Source organism: Zeus faber (genome assembly GCF_960531495.2).
Source record: "Zeus faber genome assembly, chromosome: 6".
Lineage (NCBI taxonomy): Eukaryota > Metazoa > Chordata > Actinopteri > Zeiformes > Zeidae > Zeus > Zeus faber.
Window position 1 is genome coordinate 34,003,056 of NC_137201.1, and position 18,417 is coordinate 34,021,472.

Sequence of the window (18,417 nt, forward strand, 5' to 3'; positions counted from 1 at the left end):
ATGTGTGTGTGTGTGTGTGTGTGTGTGTGTGTGTGTGTGTGTGTGTGTGTGTGTGTGTGTGTGTGTGTGTGTGTGTGTGTGTGTGTGTGTGTGTGTGTTTTTTCCTTTGGAAATAAACCGACCGCTCTGGAATTGTGTTGAGAACGTTTTCCAGCCTGAAGAATGTTCAAGAATCCCAGTAAACACGGCGTGGATATGTCGATGTCAATGTCATGTCAAAAGCAACTCATTGAATGGATTTATTCAAGGGAAGTCAGTGAGCTTTTAAGATCAACATCATAGTTCTGATGTTCTCCACCCTGAAAAAAAAAAGCTTCAAGACATTTCTGACTTGTTGAAGAAATGTTTTCTGGACTGTTTTATGAATGCTTCAAATGCTTCAACGTCAAATGATCTCACCTCGTTGACAAATGTTGTTCGTTTCAGAATCGACTTTGTTCGCTCTTCTATTTCACATGGATCTTTGGCTGTTTTCCTCTTCTCGCCCTCCCCAGGCCAGGGACGACATCCTCAACGGCTCCCACCCTGTCTCCTTCGACAAGGCTTCCGAGTTCGCTGGCATCCAGGCTCAGATCCAGTTCGGGCCCCACGTGGAACACAAGCACAAGCCTGGATTCCTGGAGTGAGGACCCCCCCTTATCAGATGCACACGTCAACACCACACACACATACACACACACACACACACACACACACACACACACACACACACACACACACGCACCACACACACACACACGCACACACACACACACACACACATACACACACACACACGCAGCACATTCCTTGCCATGTCCACATCCCACCTCTGTCGTGCTCCGTGCATGCAGGGTTATCTCCCCGTGCTTTGGGCCCCGGGTCTAAAAGCAAGGCCCGTCCTTCTGCGATTTCCTCCTCTGGAAAACTCTGTGGGGGGTGGGGGGATGATGATGTCATCTGGAATGACCTCATGTATAGAAACATGTTTTCCCAAAAGGAAATGCCCGCAGTCCAAACGTAACCTTGTAAAAATGTGATTTGTCTCAACAGCCTGAAGGAGTTCCTACCCAAGGAGTACATCAAGCAGAGAGGCTCAGAGAAGAAGATATTCCAGGTATGTGCAGTGGCGGGTGGGGTGGGGGGGGTTTCAAACTAGGCCTGGAGGAAAATGTAACTCACCTTGATTCAATGTCCAGGCACAAACTGACAGTTTGCACAGAGAAGATAGGATTGTCTCCAGTGCATCAGCGTTGTCTTCTGTTCAGGACCATAAGAGCTGCGGAGAGATGTCGGAGATCGAGGCCAAAGTGAAGTACGTCAAACTGGCCAGGTCCCTGCAGACGTACGGAGTCTCCTTCTTCTTGGTGAAGGTAGGATGTCCGCACCCAACACCGGACGAGGAGGAACCGGACGCGGCTAACTCCCACCAGCGGGCCCGTTAATGTTGCGTTCCACTGGAACAGGGGGTCGCTAACTCTGTGTCGCCTGAGTTCTACGTCACCTCTGCTTGGGGAAGGCTGGGCGCCCGTTGTTAACGTGTGTTTGTTGGTCCAGCCTGTCAATTCTACAGCATCTGCAGCTAAAATGACAGAGTAGTACACGCAGAACCAAGTGTCTTCAAGCAGAGTCAACTTTGTCCACCGTGAGCGGTGTGTGCCGGCATGTTGCCGTAACGATACCGTTTTGTTATCACGGGACACTCTGACTCAAGCGAGTCAGAAATGCCCCCTCGGAATCGTGACTTAAATGTTAATTCCTTTGCACCTTTTGAGGTCGGAGGTTGGATTTGTCCGAGTTCCAAAATCAGTGGAATGGATCAGAAATTGCAGCCTCTGCCTTCATGTCTTTACAGGAATGCTTATATGCATTCTTGTTATCACACATTTTAATTCCAATGCATTATGTTGATGCTGTATCCTCGTATTCCCGATGTTTCTAGCTGCATCCTGACCTTCTCCCACTCTGACCTTGCACCGTTCTGGTCCCGTGCACAAACATTTGCTTTACAAAATGATCTGGAGGGAATCCTGCGTCTTAATCCAGTCGAACCCTCTACATGTCAGAGATCAATTTGGCATTGATGCCTTTCAACGCTGTGTCCACAAACTGGATGTAAAATCTGGGAAACACAACATGGCACCAGATAATGTCTCTGGGTTTCTTCCAAAAGCAAATACTGTCATTAAAAATAATTTTCCAATATCCATTTAATGAGGGTTTAGTGATTAGAAAAAGAGAGAACAAACGAGCAGCTGCATGTCTGACGTGCTGGTTCGACATGATGAGACTGTTAAAAGATGCACCGTGCGTCTCATTAGAAAGCAGTGAGACTCTCAGTGTGCGGATCATGACTTCAGGAAAAAGAAGAACATCCCAACACGACACTCGGGTCCAGGTTTGGAGAACGTAGCGAGGGGAAGCAGCGAGTGTGAGAAAAGCTGTTTGGCTGCAGCCCATTTGGTTCCAGTCCCACTGGAAAGAGGGATGGAAAGAGGGAGAGGGAGAGAGAGAGAGAGAGAGGGAGCTGTTGTCTACTCTGTTCTTAATGGATAACAAATGGAATGTTTTCCTGAGCATTTGAAGTGCACTACAAGGTCGGGAGTGTGTGTGTGTGTGTGTGTGTGTGTGTGTTTGTGTGTGTGATGAAGTGCAGTAATGGAGATTCTAAGACATTGTTAAATAATTCACTCCATCCTCACTTTATCTCTCTCTCAGACTCATCTTTTGTGCTGCCAGTTCAGCAGTTCAGTATATTCAAAATGTATTCTCATGTTCCATTTCTTATCTGTCAGGTTTCCTTTCAGTCGTAGCAGGCTCCAAGAGAGAAAGAGACCTGTAAATATTATGGATGACAGCCACTATTACACATAGCTCACATTTTTTGAACTTCTAATTCCGTTTCTATTTTTGGGTTTTGAAAAAAATGAGCTATTATGGTGAGAAACCCTCCCTAAATTGATCTCCTGGTCTCGGCTGACAACTATGATAAAATAGACGTTGTCAAGGTTTGATATTTTGCTGATTTTGTATTTGTTGTAACGCTTCCAGCTTTTCAAATGAAATTAAAAGTGTTTGCTGACTTGCAACCTTTTGACGTTGTGCCGACCTTGCTTTTTTGGACGTCGACACCGATGTTCCTGAAACTGAGATCGAGGTTAAAACTTGTGCGATAAAATCCAAAAACACTTAGACCTCTTGTGATTAGAAAATCCGTTTTCCTGAGCTGAATGCAAAGCTGAAGCTGTGACGCTCGCTTATTGTTAAACAAAGACAATGGAGGTTTTCTCAACAGCAGCAGAAATATCTGTGTTCGGTATTAATCATCCCTAGAATCTTATCTCTCCTTGTTCTGCGGTTGGACCTTTTCCCACATCGCAGCTTTTGTTTCGCAGCTCTTAAGTTTGACCCTGGGATATCGTAAACAACAAGGTATTTTCCACTCCAAGCGGCTGATTTCTCTCACCCCTGGAAGGAATCCAAGTGCAGCCTGAAGCAGAGATCTGATATGGATCTAAGCTGGACCGGGTGGAGACCGCTGCAAGGCCGAACTCGATAGGGCAGTGTTTAGACGTGGCCGACCTCCGCAGGGTCTCCTCGGGGGTCTCTGCAGGGGTCTTTGCAGGGGCCTCCGAAGGGGTCTCTGCCGGGGTCTCTGAAGGGGTCTCTGAAGGGGTCTCCTCAGGATCTCTGCAGGGGTCTCGTCAGGATATCCTCAGTCTCTCCTTGGTGTCTTTGTAGGGTCTCCTCAGGGTCTCCATAGAGTCTACTCAGGGTCAACTCAGGGTCTCTTCAGGGTCCATTTGAGATCTCTGCTGGGTCTCCTCAGAGGCCTCTGCAGGGCTCCCGGCCGGGGTCTCTTCAGGCCCCCCATGTCTCCATGGTGTCTCCTTTGTGTCTCCGCGGGATCTCCTCTGGGTCTCTTCAGGGTCTCCTCTGGGGTTCCTCTGGGTCACCACTGGGTCTCCTCAGGGTCTTGTCTGAGTCTCCTCTGGGGCTCCTCTGGGTCACCTAGGTGTCTCCTCTGGGTCTCGTCAGGGTCTTGTCTGGGTCACCTCTGGGGCTCCTCAGGGTCTCGTCTGAGTCTCCTCTGGGGCTCCTCTGGGTCACCTAGGTGTCTCCTCTGGTTCTCATCAGGGTCTCGTCTGGGTCTCCTCTGGGGCTCCTCTGGGTCACCGAGGTGTCTCCTCTGGGTCTCCTCTGGGTCTCCTCAGGGTCCCGTCTGGGTCTCATCTGGGTCTCTTTGGGCTCACCTCTGGGTCTCCTTTCGCTCACCTCAGGGTCTCCTCTGGGTCTCTATGGGGTCTCTGGGGGCCCATCCTGGTCTCCTCTGGGTCACCTCGGGGTCTCCTCTGTGCTCAGGGTCTCCTCAGGGCCTGTGGAGGGTTTTTAAGACAGCGCTGTCAAAACACTCAACAGCTTAGTTTTGTTTCCTTGTGAGTGAATCATCCGTGTGGGTGTGGAACGCCCACATGAGCTTTGCTGTAGACCTTGTGTTTTTTATTTTCATCCCGCAGGAAAAGATGAAGAGCAAGAACAAGCTGGTCCCCCGCCTACTCGGGATCACCAAGGAGTCTGTGATGCGAGTGGAGGAGAAGACCAAAGACGTGGTGCAGGAATGGCCCCTGACCACTGTCAAGAGATGGGCGGCATCGCCCAAGAGCTTCACACTGGTACCCAATAAATATATATATATTTGAAAGTCAGAGTTGTTTACAGTGTAGCTTTAAGCAGAATATAAATTGTGTTCCTTCTGGTTTATAATAGATGGAGGGAACAGCATGGAGATGTTTTATTCATCTCAGAGCTTCTATTTGCAGCCGTTTTCAGCGGCACAATATTTCGTCCCCGGATTGAGTTATTAAACATGACTGGGAAGGAATACTGTACTTTGAGATGAATAGTGCGTGTAAATAAAACAAAATTCTCCAAGTTGAATTTGTATTTATTGATTTGAATATGATATTTCACTTTTTTCTTTCTTTCTTTCTTTTAACCGAGTACTTAAAATGTGAAGAAGGGTCCATTTGGTTTCTAATCACGGCTCTGAACCAGACGCAGCCAGTTTATCTTTTTCCTTCCATGCTGCGCTGGGATGATGAAGGTGTCGTCTGCAGGTTATTGAAAGCCTGAACCACAGCAAAGCAATTTTTCATCTGAAAAGCGGAGAGAGAATGTACTGAGACTTTAAGGAAGCAGGATTTTCCAGGAACCTGCTTGACTCACTGTGATCCTCAGGATTTCGGGGAGTACCAGGAGAGCTACTACTCCGTCCAGACCACGGAGGGAGAGCAGATCTCTCAGCTTATCGCTGGCTACATCGACATCATCCTCAAAAAGGCAAGTTTCTAGTTCCTGCAGATCCGGCTTGATATCACTTTGGTAAACGTACTGTGTTTTGTAGTGTTTCATCTGGATTCACACTGTGCAACACGATGCATCAGACAGGGTTCAGTGTGATGCAGCTCAAGTTTGCTGATATGATGATTTATAATCTAGAATCGTATCTAATTATATTTCTATATCTATATATAAATTAAAATATAAATTGAAATATAGGGGGCATTTCCACCTCAGGAACCATTTCAGGAGCTTAGGAACTCAGGCCCTTGTCAAGTCAAGTCAAGTCACACTTTATTTATAAAGCACATTTCACACCAGGGCAACACAATGCGCTTTACAAAGAAATACAAAAAAGAAAGAGAGAACGTAGTTGTCAGCCGGTCATTACAAAAGAATGCCCCTGAAACAACAGCAACAACAAAAGCAGCAGCAACAATAACAAAAACAACAACAAAAACAGCAATAAAAGCAACTCCAACCACAGTAGCAACAACAGCAATAGCAGCAGCAACAGAAACAACAACAACAGCAGCAGCAACATCAAGCCAGCAGCAACCACAGCAACGCAGACGCAAAGACGTCACCGGAACCAGAAGTGGTAGCTCTCATCGGAGCCGGAGGCACCGGAACCGTCCACAGGAGGAACTTGGTTGGATCCACTTGGAGAGTCCGTCGTCCAAAAAAAAGTCCCCAGAACTTTTCGGGGGAAGGGGAACCACTGTGGGCGGACTTTGTAGTTATGGACGACACTGATCGGTCAAACACAAGCTACGTGTGAATCGCACACCGGCCGCCATTTGTAAATCCTGCCCAATGCCTGATTTCGGCAACGTTTCAAATTCCAGGTTCACACCAAAGTAACGTAGAATGAAGATCAACACCGTCGCTGCTTCAACTTCCTGTTTGCTGTTGTGGTAGATTTGTCGCATTCCGGAATGACGTTTTAAATCAAACACCAAGATATTTGGTAATCGCCTCCTCCTGATCGGTTTTAGCGAAGGTTCCTGTTTCAGAAGGTTCTCAGCCCCAATGGTTCCTCATGTGCCTCCTGTACCTACCTACTACTATACTATTACTATTACTAGTATTATAATACATACTGGACTTGACTTGCGTCATCTTGTGTTGGATGACGGCTGCCGAGAGTGAATCCAGAAGAGCACGGCGGCTCCCAAAACGTCCTTTTCAGAGGACGGGTTATTATTGGGAAACTATGCAAATCACGTGAAGAAATGTGACCTTGTTTTCAATCACGGTCCCCTCGTTTTATTCAGGGTTTCCTCGGGCCCTGAAAAAGTCTTTAAAAGTCCAAAATCCAATCATCTCAATTTTAGGCTTTAAAATGTCTTAAAATGTCGTAAAGGGGCAATAGACTAAACTTTTCAACATCCGTTTACATTTCTCAACCCATTTCAATGATTGTTTTTTTATATTCAAGGGTTTATGATCTACCTGGAGTGGATTGCTCCACTGTCCGCCATTTTCACTAATGGTTGCTGCGCTTCCTGTGATGCACTGCCGAAAATCTATAATTTTCCCAAGAGTTCGTACCATCTGGCATTCCCAATGCACAGTGATATGGAGGCTTTTAGGGAAGCGATCTAAACACAGATGGTGTCATTATTCTACAGTATGGACATTACACTGTGCAATCAACATCAACTTCATAATGAGAAGTAGAAGCAAAAAAGTTGTCTATTGCTCCTTTGAACGTGCAGTGCTTGTGCGGGACGCTGTGATTCTCATGTTCTGAATTCCCTCGTCCGCAGAAGCAGAGCAAGGACCGCTTTGGCCTGGAGGGGGAGGAGGAGTCCACCATGCTGGAGGAGTCTGTCTCCCCCAAGAAGTGAGGGGGAGGGATGGGGCAGGGAAGGGGGGATGCTGACCAGCCAGAATGCCTCCCCTCGTGTGGATCCAAACCACACAGTTTAATTGAGCGTATAATTACATTTCTGCGTGCCCGGCGCGGCGCCCCCCAGAGACACGTCAGAGTAAAACACACAAACACTCCTGCAGCGTCTCACTCCTCACAGCCACTTCCACATTTTAATGATTTTATTTAACTTTTTACTGCCTGAAGGGGAACTTACTTCATTATCATATTAATTCTCAGAGAATGTTCTGAATCATTTGAAGAACCTTTGAAGTGTTTCAAAATAAAGCGCAGCATCGGAAATTCGGTACGCTACAAATAATAGAGAGAGATTTTTTAAGGAGTTTCGACGTACACTGGAAATGGACCAGGTTTAAGATCAGGACCCTGAAGGCAGATTTAGGAAGATGTGAGTATTATCACGTCCAGATGCAGCATCACATTCTGCTGATGAAACCACCAGTTGACTCAAACAACATCATTTCTGCCTCGCACAACAAACCCTAATTAACAATTAGTCGACCGCATCTGCGGGACAGCTCCCACAACGTGCACTCTAACAACGTGCACTCTCTGACAACATGCAGTCTAACTACGTGCACTCTCTCACAACGTGCACTCTAACAACGTGCACTCTCTGACAACATGCAGTCTAACTACGTGCACTCTCTCACAACGTGCACTCTCTCACAACATGCACTCTAACTACGTGCACTCTCTCACAACATACACTCTAACTACGTGCACTCTCTCACAATGTGCACTCACTAATAACGTGCACTCTCTGACAACATGCACTCCCTAACAATGTGCACTCTCTCACAACATGCACTCTAACTACGTGCACTCTCTCACAATGTGCACTCTCTCACAACGTGCACTCTCTGACAACATGCACTCTAACTACGTGCACTCTCTGACAACATGCACTCTCTGACAACATGCACTCTCTGACAACGTGCACTCTCTCACAACATGCACTCTAACTACGTGCACTCTCTCACAATGTGCACTCACTAATAATGTGCATTCTCTCACAACGTCCACTCTCTGACAACATGCACTCTAACTACAAGCACTCTCTCACAACGTGCACTCTCTGACAACATGCACTCTCTAACAACGTGCACTCTCTGACAACATGCACTCTCTCACAACGTGCACTCTCTGACAACATGCACTCTCTAACAACGTGCACTCTCTCACAACATGCACTCTAACTACGTGCACTCTCTCACAATGTGCACTCGCTAATAACGTGCACTCTCTCACAACGTGCACTCTCTAACTATGTGCACTCTCTCACAATGTGCACTCTCTCACAACGTGCACTCTCTGACAACATGCACTCTCTAACAACATGCACTCTAACTACATGCACTCACTAATAACGTGCACTCTCTCACAAAGTGCACTCTCTCACAAAGTGCACTCTCTGACAACGTGCACTCTAACTATGTGCACTCTCTCACAACATGCACTCTAACAATATGCACTCTCTTACAACATGCACTCTCTCACAACCTGCACTCTTTAACTATGTGCACTCTCTCACAACGTGCACTCTAACAACCTGACTCTTAATCTCCGTGCACTCTCACTACGTACACTGTAACAACATGCACTCTAACAACGTACACTCTCACAACAAACGCTCTCTCACAAAGTGCACTCTCTGAAGGTGCACTCTCTAACAAGGTCCACTCAGTAACAACATCACACAGTCTGCAGATCTGCCGGTTAGTGGATGGGAGGGTGTTGGTCTAAAATGGGGATATTTTTCCGGCTCGCTGATTGTATTCTGTATTTATTTATTTATTTATTTCCAGGTTTTTTGCTACTTAACAAAACTACTGTTAAACTGTCCTGCTTGCAGTTGTCAGTTTCACTGTTCTAAACATGTTCTTAAACACAGAAAACAGTATTAAACAATTCAAAATGTTGAGTCTCATTATTATCCTTTCAACTGCTTAGGGCTTTAAAGGAAAACCTACAGCAGCTCACATCAGAACAAACAGGCAATAATAAAGAAAATAAATGATACATAAAATAAAAAATAGATACAAACATACAATTGCCAAACATAGGAAATAAAATAGAAAGAAATGCCTGAAAACCTAAAAAGTAACACAGTAAACCCGTGCTCTGTATTTCTTATATTTAAACGTCTGTATAACCTCCGTAGGTCAACCATCCTGCAGCAGCAGTTCAACAGGGTGGGGCGGGTGGAGCAGGGTTCCGTGGCTTTGCCCGGCATCATCCGCTCCGGATCCATCGGCGGTCCGGAGAACTTCAACATGGGCTCCATGCCCCAGGCCCAGCAGCAGGTCACTATGGGGCAGATGCACCGCGGACACATGCCCCCGCTGGTGAGGCTCCGAATTACACGTCAAACAACCCTGAAACACCAGGCTCCAGCAGCGTTTGGACACGGAGACCTGGAGGTTTTATACTGTCTCAGTTTGATAGGCATCTCTGCTGTGTGTGTGTGTGTGTGTGTGTGTGTGTGTGTGTGTGTGTGTGTGTGTGTGTGTGTGTGTGTGTGTGTGTGTATGTGTGTGTGTGTGTGTGTGTGTGTGTGTGTGTGTGTGTGTGTTTGTGTGTGTGTGTGTGTGTGTGTGTGTGTGTGTGTGTGTGTGTGTGTGTGTGTGTATGTGTGTGTGTGTGTGTGTGTGTGTGTGTGTGTGCCTCAGAGTCTGGCCCAGCAGGCCCTGATGGGAACCATCACCAGCAGCATGCAGGCCGTGCAGCAGACCCAGTCTGACTTGGGACACGTGGACGACCTGCCTCCGCTGGGGCACGACCTGGTCAGTCCGTATTACTGTAATAATATAATATAATATAATATAATATAATAAAATATAATATAATAAAGTTATAATGGTTAAGAAACAAAGTGTTTGTTAGGACTTTTTCATTTTAAAACAGCATTTAGAAACATTGTCAGATTTTATCTTCACTATTATTTTAGCCATTTTGTTTTTTCCACGCTGGTATGGACAGGATACGAGTTTACATACATTAAAATGAAATGAAATCTCTACATATTTCGGAATCTATTTATGTTATAGATGCAAACATGCACAATTAACTATATTGACAGAGGGTGAATAGTGAAGAGATTTATTGGTTTTGTTTGTTGTTTTCGTTTATTGGTTTATTGCACATTACCCTTTCACCAACTCATATTCACACTGAATATGTGAGTACTGAAATAGTATTGAGATCACTGATTTTGAAGTCCTGTATATTTATTATTTTCAGTAGATGATTTATTCTGATTTGTTTTAATAAAAGTAAATCATAAAACCTGTATGTCTTTGCATTGGTGTGAGGTTTTACATTTTATTTATTTATGAAGAACCTGTTCGTGAGCACAGTATCTGTATCTGTACGAAGAGTATCCTCATAGCAGCTTGGCCTGCAATTTCTAATATTCATATTAATGTCATTGGAAGTGAATGTCAGATTCAGATTTAGTTGTAATGGCAGATTCATCAGAACGCCTCTGATCCTCCCGGGGCGCTGGGAGACATGAAGCCTCGCTGCTTTAATCTTTGACAAAAAGTTTAAGATATAAAAAAAAAAGAAAACCTCCCGCCGAGATGAAAGCGTGTTTTCTCCCTCGCAGGCGTCCAGGGTTTGGGTTCAGAACAAAGTGGACGAGTCCAAACACGAGATCCACTCCCAGGTCGACGCCATCACGGCCGGAACAGCGTCAGTGGTGAATCTCACGGCGGGTCAGTTTCTACCAGGAGGCGCAGTCCGGGTGCAGCAAGTTTTGGCTCCGGCCGTGCACACTGATCAGCTGGTTGGCTTCCTCGTTGCTCTGCAGGCTTTACAAGTCATTCAATATCCTTCAATTTTAGTGTATGGAGTCTAAACTTTACATCGACATGATGTCTCATTATATTTATTCATATATTTTGTTCTGTCAAAATGAGTCCAGTTCTTCTGCATCAGAGTCAGATGTTTCTAAAATGCTAAACCTACATCTGAACCTAAAAGTTGAGAGAGGATTCTTCCCAAAAGTTAGTCTGATATTATGTCTAGGACACTAAAAAGGTCTTAAAAGTTAAATGGAATTAGCAAATCCACATTGTTGCCTCAAAAGCCCCGAGTGGGATTTTACTTTCTGAACCTGGATTTTCTACCTCTGCTGATCATTATTATCAGTGGATTTTCAGTGCCTTTATTATATTTTCTTGCATTATCAGTGGGTGAATTCTGGTTTACGTTGTGTTCTTTTGCTTTTTAGTTTTTTTCTTCTACGTTGTTTTCCGCCAAAGCTTGAGAGTAAATTCCTCTTTTCTGTAAGAAATGCTCATAGGAAACAGTCACCAGCTCAAGGCTTGAAAAAAAAAAAAAAGAACATTTTCAAGCACACGATAAGAACGGGTCCTGCGGTGTCCTTACATAAAATGGTGCCTTCCCCATTTCCCCTGATTAATACATCAACTGAGGGATAAGACTCAAGCCTGTTTGGCGTCGCCCCAGCCAAGCTCCAGCTCGCTTTTTCGCTTTTTGTTGCCTTTCCCCGCAGCCATCGACTGGATGTCTGACTTTTCTCATTTCTTGAGCCGATGTTTATGTTTCTTCTTTTCTGTAACACGCACCGGATTCGTCCTCCGTTGCTTGCATTGAACTCCCGCTCACACTAAAACGGGGATGAACTTGCATCCAGTTGCAGTAAAGTGGTTTCCTCCCTCGCCGTCCCTTCTCTCTGCAGGCGAACCCACAGAAACTGACTACACGGCGGTGGGCTGCGCCATCACCACCATCTCCTCCAACCTCAGCGAGATGTCCAAGGGCGTCAAGCTGCTGGCGGCGCTGATGGAGGACGAGGCGGGCGGCGGCCATCGCCTCATGGGCGCCGCGCGCACGCTGGCGGGCGCCGTGTCGGAGCTGCTGCGCTCCGTGGAGCCCGCCGCCGCCGAGGTGAGTGGCGGGCTGCGCGACACCCCCTCGCATCTCACCCCAAGCTGCACATTCTCCTCCTTTTAAATCCCGGTGAAACGCGAGTGAGGTCATTGGTTCGGAACCGGTTCTGAATGTGGTGTTCCCGTTCCAGCCCCGACAGACGGTGCTGACAGCGGCAGGGAGCATCGGTCAGGCCAGTGGAGACCTGCTGCGCCACATGGGGGAAGGAGAGGCCGACCAGAGGCTGCAGGTCAGACCCAGCTCCCAAAATCCAATCATTACGTCAGTGAGCACGGTGCAGGTTTAGTACCTGCTCCCACAACGGTCATATGTTCAGAAGGGGAAACATTGTTTTGTTTTAGTCGACAAGCTAAAGAATGAATGTTCATCAAACTGTGGTTTAAACCTTAAACTAGGTCCTGACAGACCCTCACACTGTTTAGTTTTGACTGTAATGTTGATCTTGGAAGAACGACCTGTTCAGTTTCCCCGCTCGTCTTCATCCAGACGCTCTTTCTCCGTCTTGACCTTCCTCCTCGACCTCTGACCGCTGCTGCGTCTTCCACCTTCCTTGTTCCTGTCCTTCTCCAATCCACCGCTTTTCCCGATTGGACTTAAATGCATTGTAAAGACTCTGAGTCCTTGGGACGACTTGAATCCACTGTTGCTAAACCTGACACTCAGTCTTCTGTTTATCTGTCCAGTGATGTAGTCTCTGTTCATCTTCACTGTGAGAGCGTTTCACTTTTTGGACTCATTCTTGTGCATTGTTGCAGTAACAGCCGATCTTTTACCTAATCGATACAAAAACCAATCAATCACACTAACGAATGTCCTTCCAGGTCCACGTTTCATCAGTTCCGTTCCTCTGTTTTGTCCAGGACATCCTGATGAACCTGGCCAAGTCAGTGGCCAACGCGGCGGCCATGTTGGTCCTGAAGGCCAAGAACGTGGCTCAGGTGTCGGAGGACACGGTGCTGCAGAACCGGGTGATCGCAGCCGCCACGCAGTGCGCCCTGTCCACCTCGCAGCTCGTGGCCTGCACCAAGGTGACCTGCACCACCTACCACAGTCAACCTCACTGACGCCCAACCACACCACATTCTCCAAGGACACTCAGGAAACTGCTCCGCTTGAGATACCTCCTCTTCTGCTGGATCGTCTCTTTGGGTTAACGGGACGTGACCTCGTGTCAAAGAGTTTTTCATATGGATGTTAGTGGAAACGGCACAGTGACCGTGGGCCCTTCTGTTCCCTTGAAGCTAAAGAGATCAGAGAGACATTTCATTTTTATAGAAAGATGATAGATATATAAATACAGTAGACAGACAGACAGATGGATGGATGATAGAGAGATAGATAGACAGACAGACAGACTGACAGACAGACAGACAGATCGATAGATAGGTACACAGTCAGACAGACAGACAGACAGACAGACAGACAGACAGACAGATAGATAGGTAGGTAGACAGACAGACAGACAGACAGACAGACAGACAGACAGACAGACAGACAGACAGACAGACAGACAGATCGATAGATAGATAGGCAGACAGACAGACAGGCAGACAGACAGACAGATAGGTCGACAGACAGACAGACAGACAGACAGATAGATAGATAGACGGACACATAGATAGATGGATACAATGATAGATAACATGTCGTACCTGTGTACCTACTGTGTAGTAACCATGTAGTGACTGTGTAGTAACCACGTAGTAACCATGTAGGAACTGTGTGCTGCAGGTGGTGAGCCCCACCATCAGCTCCCCAGTGTGCCAGGAGCAGCTGGTGGAGGCGGGGAAGCTGGTGGAGCGCTCGGTGGAGGCCTGCGTGCGAGCGTGCCGCGCGGCGAGTGAGGACGGCGAGCTGCTGAAGCAGGTGGGCGGGGCAGCGGGCGTGGTCAGCCAGGCGCTGTGCGACCTGCTGCAGCACGTTCGCCACCACGCCCGCTGCGGCGAGCCCATCGGACGCTACGACCAGGCAACTGACACCATCATGAACGTCACCGAGAACATCTTCACCTCCATGGGCGACGCCGGTGAGTCCCCACAGCACTGACACCGAGGGGACTACTGACACCGCGTCAGTAATCTACTGACATGGTTCTACTGACGTAGTTCTGCTGACGTGGTTCTGCTGACGTGTTCCTACTGACGTGGTTCTACTGACGTGGTTCTACTGACGTGTTCCTACTGACATGTTTCTACTGATATGGTTCTACTGATGTGGTTTTACTGACGTGGTTCTACTGACATGTTCCTACTGACATGTTTCTACTGACATGCTTCTACTGACATGTTCCTACTGACATGGTTCTACTGACATGTTTCTACTGACATGTTTCTGCTGACATGGTTCTACTGACATGGTTCTACTGACGTGTTTCTACTGACGTGTTTCTACTGACATGGTTCTACTGCATGGTTCTACTGACATGTTTCTACTGACATGTTCCTACTGATATGTTCTACTGACATGTTCCTACTGACATGGTTCTACAGACATGTTCCTACTGACATGTTTCTACTGACATGTTCCTACTGACATGTTTCTACTGACATGGTTCTACTGACGTGTTTCATGGTTCTACTGACGTGTTTCTACTGACATGGTTCTACTGACATGTTTCTACTGACATGTTTCGACTGACATGTTTCTACTGACATGTTTCTACTGACGTGTTTCTACTGACGTGTTTCTACTGACATGTTCCTACTGACATGTTCCTACTGACATGTTTCTACTGACATGTTCCTACTGACATGTTTCTACTGACATGTTCCTACTGATATGTTTCTACTGACATGGTTCTACTGACATGTTCCTACTGACATGGTTCTACTGACATGTTTCTACTGACATGTTTCTACTGACATGGTTCTACTGACATGTTTCTACTGACGTGTTTCTACTGACGTGTTTCTACTGACATGGTTCTACTGACATGGTTCAACTGACATGTTTCTACTGACATGGTTCTACTGACATGTTCCGACTGACATGTTTCTACTGATGTGTTTCTACTGACGTGTTTCTACTGACATGGTTCTACTGACATGTTCCTACTGACGTGTTTCTACTGATGTGGTTCTACTGACGTGTTTCTACTGATGTGGTTCTACTGACATGTTTCTACTGACATGTTCCTACTGACATGGTTCTACTGACATGGTTCTACTGACATGTTTCTACTGACATGGTTCTACTGACGTGTTTCTACTGACGTGTTTCTACTGACATGGTTCTACTGACATGGTTCAACTGACATGTTTCTACTGACATGGTTCTACTGACATGTTCCGACTGACATGTTTCTACTGACATGTTCCTACTGACATGTTTCTACTGACATGGTTCTACTGACATGGTTCTACTGACATGTTTCTACTGACATGGTTCTACTGACGTGTTTCATGGTTCTACTGACGTGTTTCTACTGACATGGTTCTACTGACATGGCCACTGACATGTTCCTACTGACATGTTTCTACTGATATGGTTCTACTGACGTGTTTCTACTGACGTGTTTCTACTGATATGGTTCTACTGACGTGTTTCTACTGACGTGTTTCTACTGATGTGTTTCTACTGACGTGTTTCTACTGACATGGTTCTACTGACATGTTCCTACTGACGTGTTTCTACTGATGTGGTTCTACTGACGTGTTTCTACTGATGTGGTTCTACTGACATGTTTCTACTGACATGTTCCTACTGACATGGTTCTACTGGCATGGTTCTACTGACATGTTTCTACTGACATGGTTCTACTGACATGTTTCTACTGACATGTTCCTACTGACATGGTTCTACTGACATGTTTCTACTGACATGTTTCTACTGACATGGTTCTACTGACATGTTCCTACTGACATGGTTCTACTGACATGTTTCTACTGACATGGTTCTACTGACATGTTTCTACTGACATGTTCCTACTGACATGGTTCTACTGACATGTTTCTACTGACATGGTTCTACTGACGTGTTTCTACTGACATGTTTCTACTGACATGTTCCTACTGACATGGTTCTACTGACATGTTTCTACTGACATGGTTCTACTGACATGTTTCTACTGACATGTTCCTACTGACATGGTTCTACTGACATGGTTCTACTGACATGTTTCTACTGACATGGTTCTACTTACATGTTTCTACTGACATGGTTCTACTGACATGTTTCTACTGACATGTTCCTACTGACATGGTTCTACTGACATGTTTCTACTGACATGGTTCTACTGACATGTTTCTACTGACATGTTTCTACTAACATGGTTCTACTGACATGGTTCAACTGACGTGTTTCTACTGACATGGCTCTACTGACATGGTTCTACTGACGTGTTTCTACTGACATGTTTCTACCGACATGGTTCTACTGACATGGTTCTACTGACATGTTTCTACTGACGTGTTTCTACTGACATGGTTCTACTGACATGGTTCTACTGACGTGTTTCTACTGACATGGTTCTACTGACATGTTTCTACTGACGTGTTTCTACTGACATAGTTCTTTCTGACATGGTTCAACTGACATGTTTCTACTGATGTGTTTCTACTGACATGGTTCTACTGACATGGTTCAACTGACATGTTTCTACTGACATGGTTCTACTGACATGTTTCTACTGACATGTTCCTACTGACATGTTTCTACTGACATGGTTCTACTGACGTGTTTCTACTGACATGTTTCTACTGATGTGTTTCTACTGACATGTTTCTACTGACGTGTTTCTACTGACATGGTTCTACTGACATGTTCCTACTGACGTGTTTCTTCTGACATGTTTCTATTGACATGTTTCTACTGACATGTTTCTACTGACATGGTTCTACTGACATGTTCCTACTGACATGTTTCTACTGACATGTTCCTGCTGACATGGTTCTACTGACATGTTTCTACTGACATGTTTCTACTTACATGTTTCTACTGACATGGTTCTACTGACATGTTTCTACTGACATGGTTCTACTGACATGTTTCTACTGACATGGTTCTGCTGACATGTTTCTACTGACATGTTTCTACTGACATGGTTCTACTGACATAGTTCTTTCTGACACTGTTCTCCTGACATGTTCCTACTGACATGTTTCTACTGACATGTTTCTACTGACATGTTCCTACTGACATGTTCCTACTGACATGTTTCTACTGACATGGTTCTACTGACGTATTTCTACTGACGTGTTCCTACTGATATGGTTCTACTGACATGTTCCTACTGACGTGTTTCTACTGACGTGTTTCTACTGACATGTTTCTACTGACATGTTTCTACTGACATGGTTCTACTGACATGGTTCTACTGACATGTTTCTACTGACATGTTCCTACTGACATGGTTCTACTGACATGTTTCTACTGACATGGTTCTATTGACATGTTCCTACTGACATGGTTCTACTGACATGTTTCTACTGACATGTTCCTACTGACATGGTTCTACTGACATGTTCCTACTGACATGGTTCTACTGACATGTTTCTACTGACATGTTCCTACTGACATGTTTCTACTGACGTGGTTCTACTGACGTGTTTCTACTGACGTGTTTCTACTGACATGGTTCTACTGACATGTTCCTACTGACGTGTTTCTTCTGACATGTTTCTATTGACATGTTTCTACTGACATGTTTCTACTGACATGGTTCTACTGACATGTTCCTACTGACATGGTTCTACTGACATGTTTCTACTGACATGTTTCTACTGACATGTTTCTTCTGATGTGGTTCTACTGACATGGTTCTACTGACGTGTTTCATGGTTCTACTGATGTGTTTCTACTGACATGGTTCTACTGACATGGTTCAACTGACATGTTCCTGCTGACATGTTTCTACTGACATGGTTCTACTGACATAGTTCTTTCTGACATGGTTCTACTGACATGTTCCTACTGACATGTTTCTACTGACATGTTTCTACTGACATGTTCCTACTGACATGTTCCTACTGACATGTTTCTACTGACATGGTTCTACTGACGTATTTCTACTGACGTGTTTCTACTGATATGGTTCTACTGACATGTTCCGACTGACGTGTTTCTACTGACATGTTTCTACTGACATGTTCCTACTGACATGGTTCTACTGACATGTTTCTACTGACATGGTTCTACTGACATGTTCCTACTGACATGGTTCTACTGACATGTTTCTACTGACATGTTCCTACTGACATGGTTCTACTGACATGTTCCTACTGACATGGTTCTACTGACATGTTTCTACTGACATGTTACTACTGACATGTTTCTACTGACGT

The 18,417-nt window shown here is 45.5% G+C and overlaps 1 protein-coding gene across 2 annotated transcripts in view; it reads left to right on the forward strand.

Annotated features, from left to right (window-relative positions):
• Positions 1–18,417, forward strand: part of tln2b (talin 2b) — a gene marked incomplete at its 5' end in the record, with an annotated part of 72,215 nt that overhangs the window by 7,750 nt on the left and 46,048 nt on the right. The window contains 13 exons of one of the 2 annotated variants that reach the window (XM_080002561.1): positions 495–622; positions 1,033–1,096; positions 1,248–1,352; positions 4,497–4,652; positions 5,218–5,319; positions 7,092–7,168; positions 9,381–9,564; positions 9,889–10,010; positions 10,835–10,935; positions 11,925–12,133; positions 12,267–12,365; positions 12,997–13,164; positions 13,868–14,162. In XM_080002561.1, the coding sequence (XP_079858687.1) occupies positions 495–622; positions 1,033–1,096; positions 1,248–1,352; positions 4,497–4,652; positions 5,218–5,319; positions 7,092–7,168; positions 9,381–9,564; positions 9,889–10,010; positions 10,835–10,935; positions 11,925–12,133; positions 12,267–12,365; positions 12,997–13,164; positions 13,868–14,162 (1,810 nt within the window). Of the gene's footprint in view, positions 1–494; positions 623–1,032; positions 1,097–1,247; positions 1,353–4,496; positions 4,653–5,217; positions 5,320–7,091; positions 7,169–9,380; positions 9,565–9,888; positions 10,011–10,826; positions 10,936–11,924; positions 12,134–12,266; positions 12,366–12,996; positions 13,165–13,867; positions 14,163–18,417 lie in introns of both variants that reach the window. The other variant, XM_080002560.1, reaches the window with a different exon arrangement.